At 37.5% G+C, this 17,652-nt stretch overlaps 1 protein-coding gene across 1 annotated transcript in view; it reads right to left on the bottom strand.

The window, feature by feature from the left end:
• Positions 1 to 16,910, bottom strand: part of LOC145111636 (uncharacterized) — a 71,891-nt gene extending 54,981 nt beyond the window's left edge. The window contains exons 1-4 of the mRNA XM_079047898.1: positions 16,477 to 16,910; positions 8,647 to 10,485; positions 7,737 to 8,103; positions 6,762 to 7,581 (exon numbers count right to left, since the gene is read on the bottom strand). Coding sequence (XP_078904024.1) covers positions 6,762 to 7,581; positions 7,737 to 8,103; positions 8,647 to 10,485; positions 16,477 to 16,910 — 3,460 coding nt within the window. The remainder of the gene's footprint in view (positions 1 to 6,761; positions 7,582 to 7,736; positions 8,104 to 8,646; positions 10,486 to 16,476) is intronic.
• Between the last annotated feature and the right edge of the window lie 742 nt (positions 16,911 to 17,652).

Raw genomic sequence — 17,652 nt, 5'->3', positions numbered from 1 at the left:
ACATGGTGCCCTCATTGTTACAGTCACCTATTCGATGTGCCGGTTAACCACATGCGCTCCATCGAACTATGACAAACAATGAGTCACCTTTTCCACCTTTTTCTAGAACCCAATTAGTGTGCTGGTTAACCATACATGCTCCACTAACGTCTTAGCAAGGGTATAAAGTGTAATTTCATGGAATTACATCAATTCACTTTTGCCTAAAGTAACTATGATTGAGAATTTTTTAAAAAATTTAGTTACTTTATAAATTCATTATACTTTTTAATGAGGAAAGGGTAGCCCTATCCTACCCGTTCGACTACAACCCACCACCAATCAAGGAAGCGATGGGTGAGAGTGGACACCCATTAAATGGCCATTTTATAGGCCATAACCTTATACCCCCTTATAGACCGGCTTCGTGAATGAGGCCTACTAACGGTAAGATTAGCATTTAAGTTATACATATAGAATAATTATTCTTATAATATTATAATAGCATAGGGTGAATTTTAAACTTGTAAAACTCTAGGGTTTGGAATTTAATAATTTAAAACTTAAACTTTTAATCTAAAAATTAAATCCCAAAACTTGAGGGCAAGTTTTGAAACTTTTCAAAACATTACTAGATTAATTTCGAAAATTATTAGATAATCACATTATTAATATTCATCACATAATTTAATCTTTTCCATACAAGATAATTCAATTCAATTTACAAATGATTAATCTTTATCTTATAAAACTAGTAATTACCTTAAATTGACAATTATCCATTAATTTGATTTGGATATCAATCACCAAAATAAAAAATCTGATTTTTAATTTGAAAAATTAATTTATGGTAATTATCCAAAGCAAATCAACGCAGAAAATTCGTAATCCAGCAAACTGTCGAACTCACGTCGTGAACCCCTATGGTCATGTCGTGAGTTCAGTTAAAACAAAAAAAACAAATTTTGCAGATTTGAACAATAAACTTTTCATCAAATACATTAGAATAAACAATCCAAGCTCTGATACCACTGTTGGGTTATGAGCAAAGCAACATCCCTATGGTGTTCATGCAAACCCTAATGCTTGGATCTAGTTTTTCTAATGATTCATGCATATTGTCCAAGACTTTGAAGAACCCTATTATACCATACAACAAAAACTTTTGAATATCAAATAACAAGCTAGATGAATACATTGATTGTTGATTGTAGATCTTGAAGCTTTGAGAACCTTAGCACCTCAACTGTGGTGCCTCTAATGAATCACAAACACCAAGAGCAATTGGATGAATCAAGAGAGAGAGAGAGAGAGAGAGTAGAGGGAAAATTTGGCTCTAAGAATTCTAGGGTTAGGTGTAGCCGAATTCTCATGCCCAAGGGGTCCTTATATAGGTGCGGGAATTAGGGTTTCAGTCATTATCCTTATCTTGTTATTTAGCCACCAAGCAACCCATAAGATAACTCTAGAGTCCCCATTATGGAAAAATTCTTAAGGCCTTATCCTTAGAATTCATCCACTCTACCATTTAGGGTTTCCTTGCCCAACCTTGTAACTATCACATAATTACAATTCAGCCCCCCTAGTCCAATTAACTTCTTTTGATCACAAAATTAATTCTTAATTAATTCTTGACCAATGTCAATTTAACAAATATGATTTCTCTTTTCATATATTATTCTTATAGTATATTAATAAAACATAATAACCTCTTTCTCTATTATTCATCCAGTCAAGTTGCTTTGACACTAACCGGGTCAAGTACATATCAAATATAGTTATAGACTTAGACACTAATCCAACATCTTATAATATCACTTCAAAATAATTAAATTTAGGAAAATATCATCAAGGATAATAAAAATTAAGTCATTAACATTTACCCTTAATTTATAAGCCAAAAATCAAGGTTTTATCGATAAAAGCTAGGTTAAGTTGCATATTTTATAAAAAATTGATATTGTTTTATAAAATATTTAAATATTATAAAGAGAAAAGAGAAATAGAGGGTATTATACCTCAAAATTTTGGATCTCTCTCTCTCTCTCTCTCTCACTCAAAAGGCACACACTACTCATTTTCACTCACTCTTCACCCCACCTCTTTACATCCTTCAAGAACAGGTTTTTCTCTCAAACTCTCTCGTTATCTCTCAAAACCCACGAAATTCTGCAGCCAATAACATCTCTCAACCTTTAAATCTTCATCTTCTAGGGTTGTTCTTCAAGGTAATCACGAAAATCCTTCATCTTCCTTCACTTTCTTTCTTGTTTTAAAGGTTTTTCTTGCACTTCTCCTTCTTATACACCATTCTTTATGAACATTCATGAACATATTTATGAATTTCGAGTTTAATGATGATAGTGGTAGGGTTTCACCCAAGAATAACATGCATGTTGTTTGATGGTGAAATCCAAGGACCAAAACCTATGTCAAACCCTAAAATACGAATTTGTACAAGTTTTGACGATTCATCTACCTTATGTGTCACACCCCGTTAAAGCGGAAACACGAAGAGTGACAGGCTAAGGTCTCATCACAAAGGTAAATAGAAGTACCAACCATAAACATTAAGCGTTTTAAGTTTACATCGCGTACAAAACAAATACATTCAGTTTTCACAATACATAATTTAATACATTGCAAAGGTAACAACTTAAATCATGCTAACGTCTTGTTGATTCACTGACCGTTCCCTGAAAAGCATGCAAAAACGAGGGTCAACTATAAAATAGTTGGTGAGTTCACAGGTTTATAATAATACATTATTTCAAAAATGTAGTTTATTCTATAAATGTTCCAATTTAGAAAACGATGAATGCCATTGCATTCCGTTCACAACCAAGCCTAACGACCGTTCCTGCCCCATTCCATCATGTCCATGGTTCCCATGATGTCAGTTCATGGAAATATGCACTCGCGGTTCTGGGCGAGTGGGGGCTGTCGACCCCAAATAGCGCTATCCATAAGACCATCGGCTCAAATATGAGTTAATAGGTTGTATCGGTTCTCCGGGGACTTAACATACAATTTCATAACACCATATTCATAGTACAAGTTCATAATAAAAGGTTCATACAACAAAGTTCACATCACTAAGTTCATAACACAAGCTCGTAAAATAATGTTCATAGAAATTGTAGCATGCTTTTCACCCCAAAACATTAAAACGTAAAATAGGGGCTGTGAAAACTCACTATAGAAAGTTTGTGGCTCGGGCTTCACGGTTTGATGTTGACGAGGGCGATTCCTACTAGCGTCCTATGGAACAAATAGTTTTAGTGAGATATAATTCACTAAGCTATATTCAACTAGTGATGTCGTAAAAGTGACCAAAGTGTGTACGATTCATTATCGGTACATTAGTTCATATTACATTGTGTTCAAAATTTTACAAAGGCATGGAAATAAATTCCGAAAATTACAAAAATTAGTTTTATGGTTCTAACAAAGGGCATTAGTGTCCAGAAATTTTGTAAACATTTTGAAGGTTATTTGATATATATATATATATATATATATATATATATATATATATATATATATATATATATATATATTAAATTAAAGCCCAAATAATGGATAAAATTCAAAATAAATAGTAAATGGTTTCTAAAATTCTCAATTTAATTTTTACAGGCTCCTAAATTGCTCTGAAGGTTGAGAAAAATATTGTTTAGGGTCTTTGAGTTCAATGACCCAAATTTGTAAGTTCATGCTCAAATTTAATGAAAAATATCGATAAAATATCAAACAGTGTCGAAATCATCTGAAAATTTACATGGCTTTCTTGTTCAATGAATACATTACTACTACAAATTTTCAGATTTTTATCACTTATGAAAACGATTATTTTGAATTTATAGCCATTAAATCATTATCTTTTTAGAAAAATAAGGAATTGGTTTTAGCCATTGGGGTTTTACAGATCATCACTTGTATATATGAACTTTCATAAAATAATTTTCTTGAAATATATTTAGAAGCAAAATAGGGGTATTCAACCCCAACAAGTTAGGCAATGTAGCACAATATAGTGCATGAGTTCTAGATGTAGCTAAAGGTTTACGAATTTGTATAGAAAATGTTGTGACGTTTTAACCCACAAAAGTTTAGACACCATTTGTTGGATATGTTAAGTTTCTAAAATATTTTTCCCCAGATTTAAGGTGGGGTTTAAGACCCTTGATCATGTAAAGCAAAACTAATGATCACAGAAAACATTCTGTTTGCGCAACTGTTTTATAAAAATTGTCTAAAATCATATTTTTAATGTTTTACAGTAAAACCAATTGGATTCGAAAGATAACTCAATGGACTAGCCCTCAGAGAAAGAATATCGTGATTTGGTTTAGTAATGAGTGAGTTGTATCCATTCAAAGATGAACAAAATATTCTGATAGATTGCATGTCATCCTTGGTTGCTTTTAGTGCTCCCTAAAGGTCACTTTTACAAAGACAACATGTATATTTCTTTTATGGTCGAAAATAAATAACAATAAACTAGATTTTACAGAGGAATATGAAACTTTTAGGTTCATACATCCAAGTCATAGATTTAGGGTTATTCTAAGGCCCCCAAAGTGGGTGTTTCATTCATGTGATAGAGAACTCCTTGAAACCACCGAATCTTACACTAGGATTTTACCACAAATCCAATTTCTAGCACATGCATGGAGTGAATGAGCATCCAAGATGTACTAGAAATGGTTTAAATACTTTTTGTCATGTAAGAACACAAAATAAGTGAAGAAGAAGAGGTAAAACTCGATTTTTGAAATCATATGAACATATGTGCATCTTTTCACTCTTTGCATGGGTTTGATCCCGGATTTTCACCATCTCAAACACATGTATTTTGTTATGGTGATAATCTATAAACAACAAGAGGAAAAACAAGGATTTCTAGCCAGATAAGGGCATAGAATCCGAAAAGTAAAGAAGAACTATGAAGAAGAGGAAGTAAAATCATAAAACTATAATAAAGGATTGTGTTGTTTACCTTGGTTTTGATCTTGAGAGAAGCAAGAACACTTCTTGACCTTCAAAAATCCGAAATTAGGATAGAGAATGGAGGATTTTCTGATGTGTAGGAGTGGTCTTGGAAGTGGGAGAGTTTTCTTGGAGAAGGAGTGTGAGATGGAGTGTGTAGGTGGTTCAAATGAGGTGTAATGATGGGTTTTAAGGCATGGGGGAGAGGGAAAAGCCTAATGGACGAAAATTTAAGAGGGATATGGTATTTTTATTGATATTTGATCAAATAATAAAAGCCTCCCTTGAATTTTTATAAATCTAGATTTTATACTTTATAAAAACTCAAACATTATCATAATCTCCTAAGGTTTTAATTATTGGGTTTTGTTGAAATATTTACACTAGGTAATAACTTGTAAATTTATATTTGTTGAATTAATTTAGAAAATGATAACCTATTATTTAATTTTTTTTATAAAAATCAATTTCTCATATTTCAATAATTATAACAAGGATTCATAATATGTGGTTGTAAGATTTTGATATCTTTGGATTTTTCTTTTGTTTCACATTTCGAATCATGAATTATATGAATTTCTCATCAACTTTATAGTTGGTTAATATTATGGTTTAATTTTGTTCATATTAGCTTAAAATACTTAACCTTGTTAAGCATTAGATTTTATTTTATTTTATTTTTATTTTTTTTTTCAATATGGAAATTTTAGGGTTGCTAACTTACCTTGGGTTATGGTCTACCGAACATAGTGTGGTGTTTGGACTTAAGGTTCAAATTTGGCACTTTACCACTCAGTTGGTTCATACAAATATCAATGTGATTGTTCAATACAAGCTAAGATACACTAATTGTTCCGAGGGATCTATTAAGTCGTGAACCTAGTTCAACTTGTAACTCTAGAGCCAAGTTAAGTGAACACAAGAAAATGACGAAGTTCTAGATGAGTACTGACCTGAGCTTTGGTGGATGTCACAGTCTCCCCCAGTTGTGGGAATTCCGTCCCGAAATTCAAATGGCGGTAACACTGGTTCGAACATAACGAATAGTTGAGGATATTTGTTCTTCATGAAATCCTCCCGTTCCCACGTAAACTCGGGCCCATGCTTAGAGTTCCAAAGAACTTTCACGATCGGTATTTTACTTCGTTTTAGTTGCTTAACCTCTCGATCGAGGATTTCTATAGGTTCCTCCAGGAATTTTAGTCGATCATTAATTTGGAGGTCCCCGAGGGGTATGTGTAGGGATTCCTCCGCCAAGCACTTTTTGAGGTTCAACACATGGAATGTGTCGTGTATCGCACTCAGTTCATCCGGTAGCTTGAGCTTATATGCCACTGGACCAACCCTTTCGATAATCTCGAAGGGTCCTACATAACGGGGACTCAGTTTCCCTCGTTTACAAAAACGCACGACTCCCTACCATGGGGATACTTTTAAGAGTACTCTGTCTCCCTTTTGAAATTCCAAGGGTTTCCTACGCTTGTCAGCATAGCTCTTCTGGCGATCACGAGCTGCTTTCAGTCTATCACGTATGATCGAGATCTTCTTAGTGGTTTCTTGAATTAAATCCAGTCTCGTTAACTGCCTATCGCCAATTTCCAGCCAACATAGCGGGGAGCGACATTTACGCCCATACAAGGCCTCATAGGGGGCACACTGAATGCTGGTATGGTAGCTATTATTATAGGAGAACTCGACTAATGGCAAATGGTTATCCCAATTTCCTCCAAAGTCGATCACGCAAGCCCGGAGCATGTCTTCTAACGTCTGGATGGTTCGTTCGCTCTGACCATCTGTTTGGGGATGATAGGGGGCACTTAAGTCTAAACGGGTCCCCAAGGCTTTTTGAAGTGACTGCCAAAATCTAGATGTAAAACGGCTATCTCTATCTGAAATGATGGAAATAGGTACCCCGTGGCGTGCTACAATCTCGTTTATGTAAATTCGAGCAAGCCTTTCCATTCGATAATCTTCTCGAATGGGGAGAAAGTGTGTGGATTTCGTCAATCTGTCCACCACCACCCAAATGGAATCGTGTCCCTTTATGGTCCTTGGCAACTTGGTAACAAAATCCATGGATATTTGTTGCCATTTCCATTGAGGTATTTCTGGTTGTTGAAGCAAACCGGAGGGCTTTTGATATTCGGCCTTCACTTTGGAACAAGTTAAACATTTCTCAATATACAAGGCAATATCTTTCTTCATTCCAGGCCACCAATAGTATTCCTTTAGATCCAAGTACATTTTTTCGGCACCAGGGTGGATCGAGTATCGGGAATTATGGGCTTCCTTTAAAATTACCTTACGTAATTCGTCGATCTTTGGTACCCATACCCTATTTTTGAAGTACTTCACTCCATCTGAACGTGTTTCAAATTGTTGTTCCAGGCCGTGCAATGTTTCACGTTTCAAGTTCTCAGTTTTTAACGCTTCGCCTTGAGCAGCAAGGATTTCGCTCTTCAAACTGGTTTGAACAAGGGCTCCGAAGGCATGTGCTCGTGAGGGTTTCACCCTTTCCTTCCCACTCAACGCATCAGCTACAACGTTGGCCTTTCCTGGATGGTATTTAAGTTCGCAATCATAGTCGTTGAGTAATTCTACCCACCGCCTCTATCCATGTTAAGCATCTTTTGATCCAAGATGTGTTATAGGCTTTTGTGATCAGTATAAATAGTGCACTTAGTTCCGTACAAGTAATGTCTCCAGATCTTAAGGGCGAATACCACCGCTCCTAATTATAGGTCGTGGGTTGTGTATTCAATAACCTTGCCTTTCTGCATCAGTACACAACCCAGACCTTGGTGTGACGCATCACAATACACTGTGAAGTTCTCCACACCATCTGGCAATGCCAAGACTGGCGCATTACACAACTTATGTTCCAGCAATTGGAAGGCATCTTCTTGTGGTTCTCCCCATTCAAATTTCCTATCCTTTTGGGTCAGAATAGTCAGTGGTTGGGCAATTTTGGAGAAGTTCTCAATAAAGCGCCTATAATAGCCTGCCAATCCCAGAAATTGCCGAATTTCCGTCGGGGATCTTGGGGTTTCCCATTTCTTAATTGCTTCAACTTTGGTGGGATCCACGTGTATTCCTTTTTCTACAACCACATGACCAACGAATCGTACTTCCCTAATCCAAAATTCACACTTAGAGAACTTTGCAAATAATTTTTGGTCTTTCAACAGGTCCAAAACTAACCTAAGATGTCGTTCATGCTCTTCTTTGTTTGGGGAATAGACTAGTATGTCGTCAATGAACACGATCACAAACTTGTCAAGGTACGGCCTACAAATCCTATTCATAAGATCCAAGAAGACAGTTGGCGCATTAGATAGCCCAAAAGGCATAACTAGGAATTCATAGTGTCTGTAACTAGTCCTGAAGGCGGTTTTAGGAACATCTTCATCGCGTACCCTTAATTGGTGGTATCCCGATCGTAGATCAATCTTTGAAAAGTACGTGGCACCCCGGAGTTGGTCGAACAAATCGTCTATTCGAGGAAGGGGGTATCTATTTTTGATAGTCAATTTATTTAGTTCTCTATAATCGATGCACATTCGCATCGATCCATCCTTCTTTTTCACAAATAAGATCGGTGCACCCCATGGTGAGGAACTTGTACGAATGAATCTTTTTTCCAAAAGTTCCTAAAGTTGGCCCGAAAGTTCTTGCATTTCAGAAGGTGCCAAGCGGTAAGGTGCTTTAGCTACAGGTGCCGATCCAGGAATTAGATCAATTCTGAATTCGACTTGTCTTGCTGGGGGGAGTCCAGGCAACTCTTTTGGGAATACTTTGGGGTATTCTCGTACTATTGGAATATCTTGAATATGTTTTTCTTCTGATTTCTTTTCCACTACATGAGCCAAGAACGCAAGGTATTTCTTCCTCAGATATTTGTGAATTTTCATGCATGAGACTATCTTCAAGTTCTTGCCTGGTTTCTCTCCGTACACAATAAGGGTTTTATTGTTTTGGAGGGGTATTTTGACAACTTTCTCAAAGCATCCTATGTCTGCTCGATTCTTGGACAACCAGTCCATTCCAATCACTACGTCAAAGCTTCCAAGTTCAATGGGTATAAGGTCAATACTAAAAATTTTATCAGCTAAGTTCAAGGTACAATTAGGAACTATCTCCCTAGCCTTAATCTCATGACCGTTAGCAACTTCAACTACGTAGGCATGTTCCAATATTTTTGATTTCAAGTCGATTAGGGGTCTAAATTCATGTGACACAAAACTTCTATCTGCCCCCGAGTCAAATAATACTGATGCATAGTGGTTGTTTAGGAGGAATGTACCTGTTACCACCTCCGGGTTCTGGTGAGCCTCTTCCGCCTTAATCACAAATGCTCGCCCACGAGCCTGGCCTCCTGGATTTCCACGGTTTATATGTCCCGCCTGGTTCCTGGTATTGTTGTTATTAGGGCCCTTATTCAGATTCGGGCAGGCATTCCTAAAGTGGTCCACACTTCCACACTCATAGCATGCCCGTTTACCATCCTTGAGATCTTTATCTATCCTACAATACTTTGCGAAATGTCCAGTTCGATTGCACTTGTGGCAGATAGGGCAGGCACCCTCATGATGATAACTGCATTTCTCACACTTAGGTTTAGGCCCTCGGTATTGCACAGGTTCCTCTGTTTTAACCGCAAAGTTTGTTGCCCTTTTCTTGTTCTTTTCTGAGTTGTCATTCTTCTTCCTTCCCAGCTGGTTCTCCGATTTTCTTTTGTTACTTGCGTTGCTTATGGTCAATATCCCGGCCCTCACTTTATCATTCGTAAGACGGTGCGCCAGGTCTATAGTGCTATGGATTGAGGTAGGATTTGCTGAAGTAACCATGCCTCGGATTTCTGGTGCTAAACCCCATATGTATCGGTCAATCCTCTTGCTCTCAGGGGTGACCATGTGCGGCACTAGTTCAGCGAGTTCATGGAAACGCACAGTGTAGCCTTCCACATCGGCTCCTACCATGGCATGGTTCCAGAAGTCAGATTCCATTTTTTGGATCTCATCCTTACGACAGTATTCCTTCTTGATTAACTCTTTGAATTCCTCCCAAGCTAATTGGTTCGCTGCCTCCCTTCCACGGTTCTGGACTTGCGCATTCCACCACGTTAAGGCTCTGTCTTGGAGAAGGCATGCAACATAGGGAACCTTGCAGTCATTTGAGCACTTGCTGATGTGGAGTACAGCCTCAATTCCTTCTATCCATTTCAACAATCCCACTGCACCCTCTGTTCCATGAAACTCCTTGGGTTTGCAAGACATGAAGTACTTATAGGTGCATCCCCTTGTTTCCTCATTACGAACTCCGCTTCCTTCGGTGTTCTCAGTAGGTGTAGGGCCTCCATGGTTTGTATGACTAGCATTGATTCCCGCAGTGACTTGAGCCACAATGTTAGGGATAGCAGCCATTAGTTGTTGCGAGACCAGTTGAGCAATATCGGGAGTGGCATTCTCAGGCTGTATTGGGCGTGAGCGGGTGTTTCTTCTTTGGGGAATGGTTCTATAACACACAAACAAAATTAAGGACGTTATTATCATTATTAATTAGTTTTTTTTTTCAAAGAAATAATAATATTAATAATAATAAAATATATTTTCAAGAACGATTTCAAATCATCAAAACAATTTACAGTTCATGAAAAATATAAGTGTGAAATAACATGGTGATTGAAAATCATTAAAATAGATTTCATTCGTAGTTTGTACATAAAAGGTTTAACAAAGCATATTGCTTGATACTGGAAGCTACAAAAGACACTTCAACCATAGTTCTCAAAAGCCATAAACCAAAGGCATTACATCAAAATACATAGACCAAAAACGACAAAACATAAACCATGACGTTTAGATTCAACCCCAAAACACAATCACCCAGACAAGTGCCACTGCCAGAATCAATGCTAGCCCTCCAGCGATAGCGCTAGTGATCATAGCTCTGATTGCTGTCCTCTGGGCGGAGTATGCATAACCACACACCGCATCCACCACGTCTGACATGTCGGCTATGCTGTGATGATGATAAGCAATCCTACTACGGGCATCATGCAGGTCTCGGGCCATGGCATCCATGCTGCGTCGCTCCTGACAAGTAATCCCGGGTGCTCGCATATAAGGCGTCCCTATGACTGGGGTCGAGGCTGACTAGGCTCGGGACGCTCACTCCTTGGTGTGGGAGGTGCTGGCACGGGTTCTGGACGCTCGAACCTCAACACTTCTCTCGGCATTGGTGCGCTCTTTCTCGCTGTCCTCCTGTGGTATAGTCCATAAAGGGGTGGCTGAGGCGTCAGCTGTCACGAAGGCTCGGGTATCGGCGGGGCTGAAGTTTCCTGAGTCGGTTCCTGGCTGCTCACTTCCTCTCCAGTCTCTGATCCTGTAGACGGATCTTCAATCGGTTCGGTGCTCGAGTCGCGGTTGACTTTCGGGCGCGCAGTGACGTAACCAGACTCATCTGCTGATCCAAGTTCTTGAGAGCTAGTGTTTGACATGGCTACGCTGTACACGAGAAACTCTAATGTTTAGATGAATTTTTAGCCTTCTAGAAAATTTCTATTATGTTTGATGTTTATGTTTATCCTAGGGTGTTGATACCATTCACTATAATCAATTCCGGTCTTGCACTAACTCTTCCTTAATTATACATAGGTGATCAGGCTATGTATAATTAAGGTCCAGTAGCGCATTACCGGAATTACTTATACTAAATGGCATGTTTTATTAACTCAATGGTTATAGTTTACGCGTCCCTAAGGGAAAGGGGAAGCCGGTATTCTCTATAACCTTAGGCTCTGATACCAAATCTGTCACACCCCGTTAAAGCGGAAACACGAAGAGTGACAGGCTAAGGTCTCATCACAAAGGTAAATAGAAGTACCAACCATAAACATTAAGTGTTTTAAGTTTACATCGCGTACAAAACAAATACATTCAGTTTTCACAATACATAATTTAATACATAGCAAAGGTAACAACTTAAATCATGCTAACGTCTTGTTGATTCACTGACCGTTCCCTGAAAAGCATGCAAAAACGAGGGTCAACTATAAAATAGTTGGTGAGTTCACAGGTTTATAATAATACATTATTTCAAAAATGTAGTTTATTCTATAAATGTTCCAATTTAGAAAACGATGAATGCCATTGCATTCCGTTCACAACCAAGCCTAATGACCGTTCCTGCCCCATTCCATCATGTCCATGGTTCCCATGATGTCAGTTCATGGAAATATGCACTAGCGGTTCCGGGTGAGTGGGGGCTGTCGACCCCAAATAGCGCTATCCATAAGACCATCGGCTCAAATATGAGTTAATAGGTTGTATCGGTTCTCCAGGGACTTAACATACAATTTCATAACACCATATTCATATTACAAGTTCATAATAAAAGGTTCATACAACAAAGTTCACATCAATAAGTTCATAACACAAGCTCGTAAAATAATGTTCATAGAAATTGTAGCATGCTTTTCACCCCAAAACATTAAAACGTAAAATAAGGGCTGTGAAAACTCACTATAGAAAGTTTGTGGCTCGGGCTTCGCGGTTTGATGTTGACGAGGGCGATTCCTACTAGCATCCTATGGAACAAATAGTTTTAGTGAGATATAATTCACTAAGCTATATCCAACTAGTTATGTCGTAAAAGTGCCCAAAGTGTGTACGATTCATTATCGGTAACATTATTTCATATTACATTGTGTTCAAAATTTTACAAAGGCATGGAAATAAATTCCGAAAATTACAAAAATTTGTTTTATGGTTCTAACAAAGGGCATTAGTGTCCAGAAATTTTGTAAACATTTTGAAGGTTATTTGATATATATATATATATATATATATATATATATATATATATATATATATATATATATATATATATATATATATATATATTTAAATTAAAGCCCAAATAATGGATAAAATTCAAAATAAATAGTAAATGGTTTCTAAAATTCTCAATTTAATTTTACAGGCTCCTAAAATGTTCCTAAGGTTGAGAAAAATATTGTTTAGGGTCTTTGAGTTCAATGACCCAAATTTGTAAGTCCATGCTCAAATTTAATAAAAAATATGGATAAAATATCAAACAGTGTCGAAATCATCTGAAACTTCACATGGCTTTCTTATTCAATGAATACATTACTACTACAAATTTTCAGATTTTTATCTCTTATGAAAATGATTATTTTGAATTTATAGCCATTAAATCATTATTTTTATAGAAAAATAAGGAATTGGTTTTAGCCATTGGGGTTTTACAGATCATCACTGGTATATATGAACTTTCGTAAAATAATGTGCTTGAAATATATTTAGAAGCAAAACAGGGGTCTTCAACCCCAACAAGTTAGGCAATGTAGCACAATATAGTGCATGAGTTCTAGATGTAGCTGAAGGTTTACAAATTTGTATAGAAAATTCTGTGGAGTTTTAACTCACAAAATTTTAGACACCATTTGTTGGATATGTTAAGTTTCTAAAATATTTTTCCCCAGATTTAAGGTGGGGTTTAAGACCCTTGATCATGTAAATCAAAACTAATGATCACAGAAAACATTCTGTTTGCGTAACTGTTTTATAAAAATTGTCTAAAATAGTATTTTTAATGTTTTACAGTAAGACCAATTGGATTCGAAAGCTAACTCAAGGGACTAGCCCTCAGGAAAAGAATATCGTGAATTGGTTTAGTAATGAGTGAGTTGTTCCCATTCAAAGCTGAACAAAATATTCTGACAGATTGCATGTCATCCTTGGTTGCTTTTAGTGCTCCCTAAAGGTCACTTTTACAAAGACAACATGTATATTTCTTTTATGGTCAAAAATAAATAACAATAAACTAGATTTTACAGAGGAATGTGAAACTTTTAGGTTCATACATCCAAGTTATAGATTTAGGGTTATTCCAAGGCCCCCAAAGTGGGTGTTTCATTCATGTGATAGAGAACTCCTTGAAACCACCGAATCTTACACTAGGATTGCACCACAAATCCAATTTCTAGCACATGCATGGAGTGAATGAGCATCCAAGATGTACTAGAAATGGTTTAAATACTTTTTGTCATGTAAGAACACAAAATAAGTGAAGAAGAAGATGTAAAACTCGCTTTTTGAAATCATATGAACATATGTGCATCTTTTCACTCTTTACATGGGTTTGATCTCGGATTTTCACCATCTCAAACACATGTATTGTGTTATGGTGAGAATCTACAAACACCAAGAGGAAAAACAAGGATTTCTAGCCATATAAGGGCATAGAATCCGAAAAGTAAAGTAGAACTATGAAGAAGAGGAAGTAAAATCATAAAACTATAATAAAGGATTGTGTTGTTTACCTTGGTTTTGATCTTGAGAGAAGCAAGAACACTTCTTGACCTTCAAAAATCCGAAATTAGGACAGAGAATGGAGGATTTTCTGATGTGTAGGAGTGGTGTTGGAAGTGGGAGAGTTTTCTTGGAGAACGAGTGTGAGATGGAGTGTGTAGGTGGTTCAAATGAGGTGTAATGATGGGTTTTATGGCATGGGGGAGAGGGAAAAGCCTAATGGATGAAAATTTAAGAGGGATATGGTATTTTTATTGATATTTGATTAAATAATAAAAGCCTCCCTTGAATTTTTATAAATCTAGATTTTATATTTTATAAAAACTCAAACATTATCATAATCTCCTAAGGTTTTAATTATTGGGTTTTGTTGAAATATTTACACTAGGTAATAACTTGTAAATTTATATTTGTTAAATTAATTTAGAAAATGATAACCTATTATTTAATTTTTTTATAAAAATCAGTTTCTCATATTTCAACAATTATAACAAGGATTCATAATATGTGGTTGTAAGATTTTGATATCCTTGGATTTTTCTTTTGTTTCACATTTCGAATCATGAATTATATGAATTTCTCATCAACTTTATAGTTGGTTAATATTATGGTTTAATTTTGTTCATATTAGCTTAAAATACTTAACCTTGTTAAGCATTAGATTTTATTTTTTTTTTCCAATATGGAAATTTTAGGGTTCCTAACTTACCTTGGGTTATGGTCTACCGAACATAGTGTTGTGTTTGGACTTAAGGTTCAAATTTGGCACTTTACCACTCAGTTGGTTCATACAAATATCAATGTGATTGTTCAATACAAGCTAAGATACACTAATTGTTCTGAGGGATCTATTAAGTCGTGAACCTAGTTCAGCTTGTAACTCTAGAGCCAAGTTAAGTGCACACAAGAAAATGACGAAGTTCTAGATGAGTACTGACCTGAGTTTTGGTGGATGTCACAGTCTACCCCATTTGTGGGAATTTCGTCCCGAAATTCAACTGGCGGTAACACTGGTTCGAACATAACGAATAGTTGAAGATATTTGTTCTTCATGAAATCCTCCCGTTCCCAAGTAAACTCGAGCCCATGCTTAGAGTTCCAAAGAACTTTCACGATCGGTATTTTACTTCGTTTTAGTTGCTTAACCTCTCGATCGAGGATTTCTATAGGTTCCTCCAGGAATTTTAGTCGATCATTAATTTGGAGCTCCCCGAGGGGTATGTGTAGGGAGTCCTCCGCCAAGCACTTTTTGAGGTTCGACACATGGAATGTGTCGTGTATCGCACTCAGTTCATCCGGTAGCTTGAGCTTATACGCCACTGGACCAACCCTTTCGATAATCTCGAAGGGTCCTACATAACGGGGACTCAGTTTTCCTCGTTTACAAAAACGCACGACTCCCTTCCATGGGGATACTTTTAAGAGTACTCTGTCTCCCTTTTGAAATTCCAAGGGTTTCCTACGCTTGTCAGCATAGCTCTTCTGGCGATCACGAGCTGCTTTCAGTCTATCACGTATTATCGAGATCTTCTCAGTGGTTTCTTGAATTAAATCCAGTCTCGTTAACTGCCTATCGCCAATTTACAGCCAACATAGTGGGGACCGACATTTACGCCCATACAAGGCCTCATAGGGGGCACATTGAATGCTGGTATAGTAGCTATTATTATAGGAGAACTCGACTAATGGCAAATGGTTATCCCAATATCCTCCAAAGTCGATCACGCAAGCCCGGAGCATGTCTTCTAACGTCTGGATGGTTCTTTCGCTCTGACCATCTGTTTGGGGATGATAGGCGGTACTTAAGTCTAAACGGGTCCCCAAGGCTTTTTGAAGTGACTGCCAAAATCTAGATGTAAAACGGCTATCTCTATCTGAAATGATGGAAATAGGTACCCCGTGGCGTGCTACAATCTCGTTTATGTAAATTCGAGCAAGCCTTTCCATTCGATAATCTTCTCGAATGGGGAGAAAGTGTGCGGATTTCGTCAATCTGTCCACCACCACCCAAATAGAATCGTGTCCCTTTGTGGTCCTTGGCAACTTGGTAACAAAATCCATGGATATTTGTTCCCATTTCCATTGAGGTATTTCTGGTTGTTGAAGCAAACCGGAGGGCTTTTGATATTCGGCCTTCACTTTGGAACAAGTTAAACATTTCTCAATATACAAGGCAATATCTTTCTTCATTCCAGGCCACCAATAGTATTCCTTTAGATCCAAGTACATTTTGTCGGCTCCAGGGTGGATCGAGTATCGGGAATTATGGGCTTCCTTTAAAATTACCTTACGTAATTCGTCGATCTTTGGTACCCATACCCTATTTTTGAAGTACTTCACTCGATATGAACGTGTTTCAAATTGTTGTTCCAGGCCGTGCGATGTTTCACGTTTCAAGTTCTCAGTTTTTAACGCTTCGCCTTGAGCAGAAAGGATTTCGCTCTTCAAACTGGTTTGAACAAGGGCTCCGAAGGCATGTGCTCGTGAGGGTTTCACCCTTTCCTTCCTACTCAACGCCTCGGCTACAACGTTGGCCTTTCCTGGATGGTATTTAATTTCGCAATCATAGTCGTTGAGTAATTCTACCCACCGCCTCTGTCTCATGTTAAGCATCTTTTGATCCAAGATGTGTTGTAGGCTTTTGTGATCAGTATAAATAGTGCACTTAGTTCCGTACAAGTAATGTCTCCAGATCTTAAGGGCGAATACCACCGCTCCTAATTCTAGGTCGTGGGTTGTGTAGTTTTTCTCATGAACCTTCAACTGCCTTGACGTATATGCAATAACCTTGCCTTTCTGCATCAGTACGCAACCCAGACCTTGGTGTGACGCATCACAATACACTGTGAAGTTCTCCACACCATCTGGCAATGCCAAGACTGGCGCATTACACAACTTATGTTTCAGCAATTGGAAGGCATCTTCTTGTGGTTCTCCCCATTCAAAATTCCTATCCTTTAGGGTCAAAATAGTCAGTGGTTGGGCAATTTTGGAGAAGTTCTCAATAAAGCGCCTATAATAGCCCCCCAATCCCAGAAATTGCCGAATTTCCGTCGGGGATCTTGGGGTTTCCCATTTCTTAATTGCTTCAACTTTGGTGGGATCCACGTGTATTCCTTTTTCTACAACCACATGACCAACGAATCGTACTTCCCTAATCCAAAATTCACACTTAGAGAACTTTGCAAATAATTTTTGGTCTTTCAACCGTTCCAAAACTAACCTAAGATGTCATTCATGCTCTTCTTTGTTTGGGGAATAGACTAGTATGTCGTCAATGAACACGATCACAAACTTGTCAAGGTACGGCCTACAAATCCTATTCATAAGATCCATAAAGGCAGTT

The sequence above is a fragment of the Lactuca virosa genome, chromosome 5, assembly GCF_052849685.1.
Source record: "Lactuca virosa cultivar CGN04683 chromosome 5, Lactuca_virosa_CGN04683_v6, whole genome shotgun sequence".
Classification (NCBI taxonomy): Eukaryota; Viridiplantae; Streptophyta; class Magnoliopsida; order Asterales; family Asteraceae; genus Lactuca; species Lactuca virosa.
Note: the sequence above shows the minus strand (reverse complement) of the source record. Positions and strands in the feature narration are given on the sequence as shown.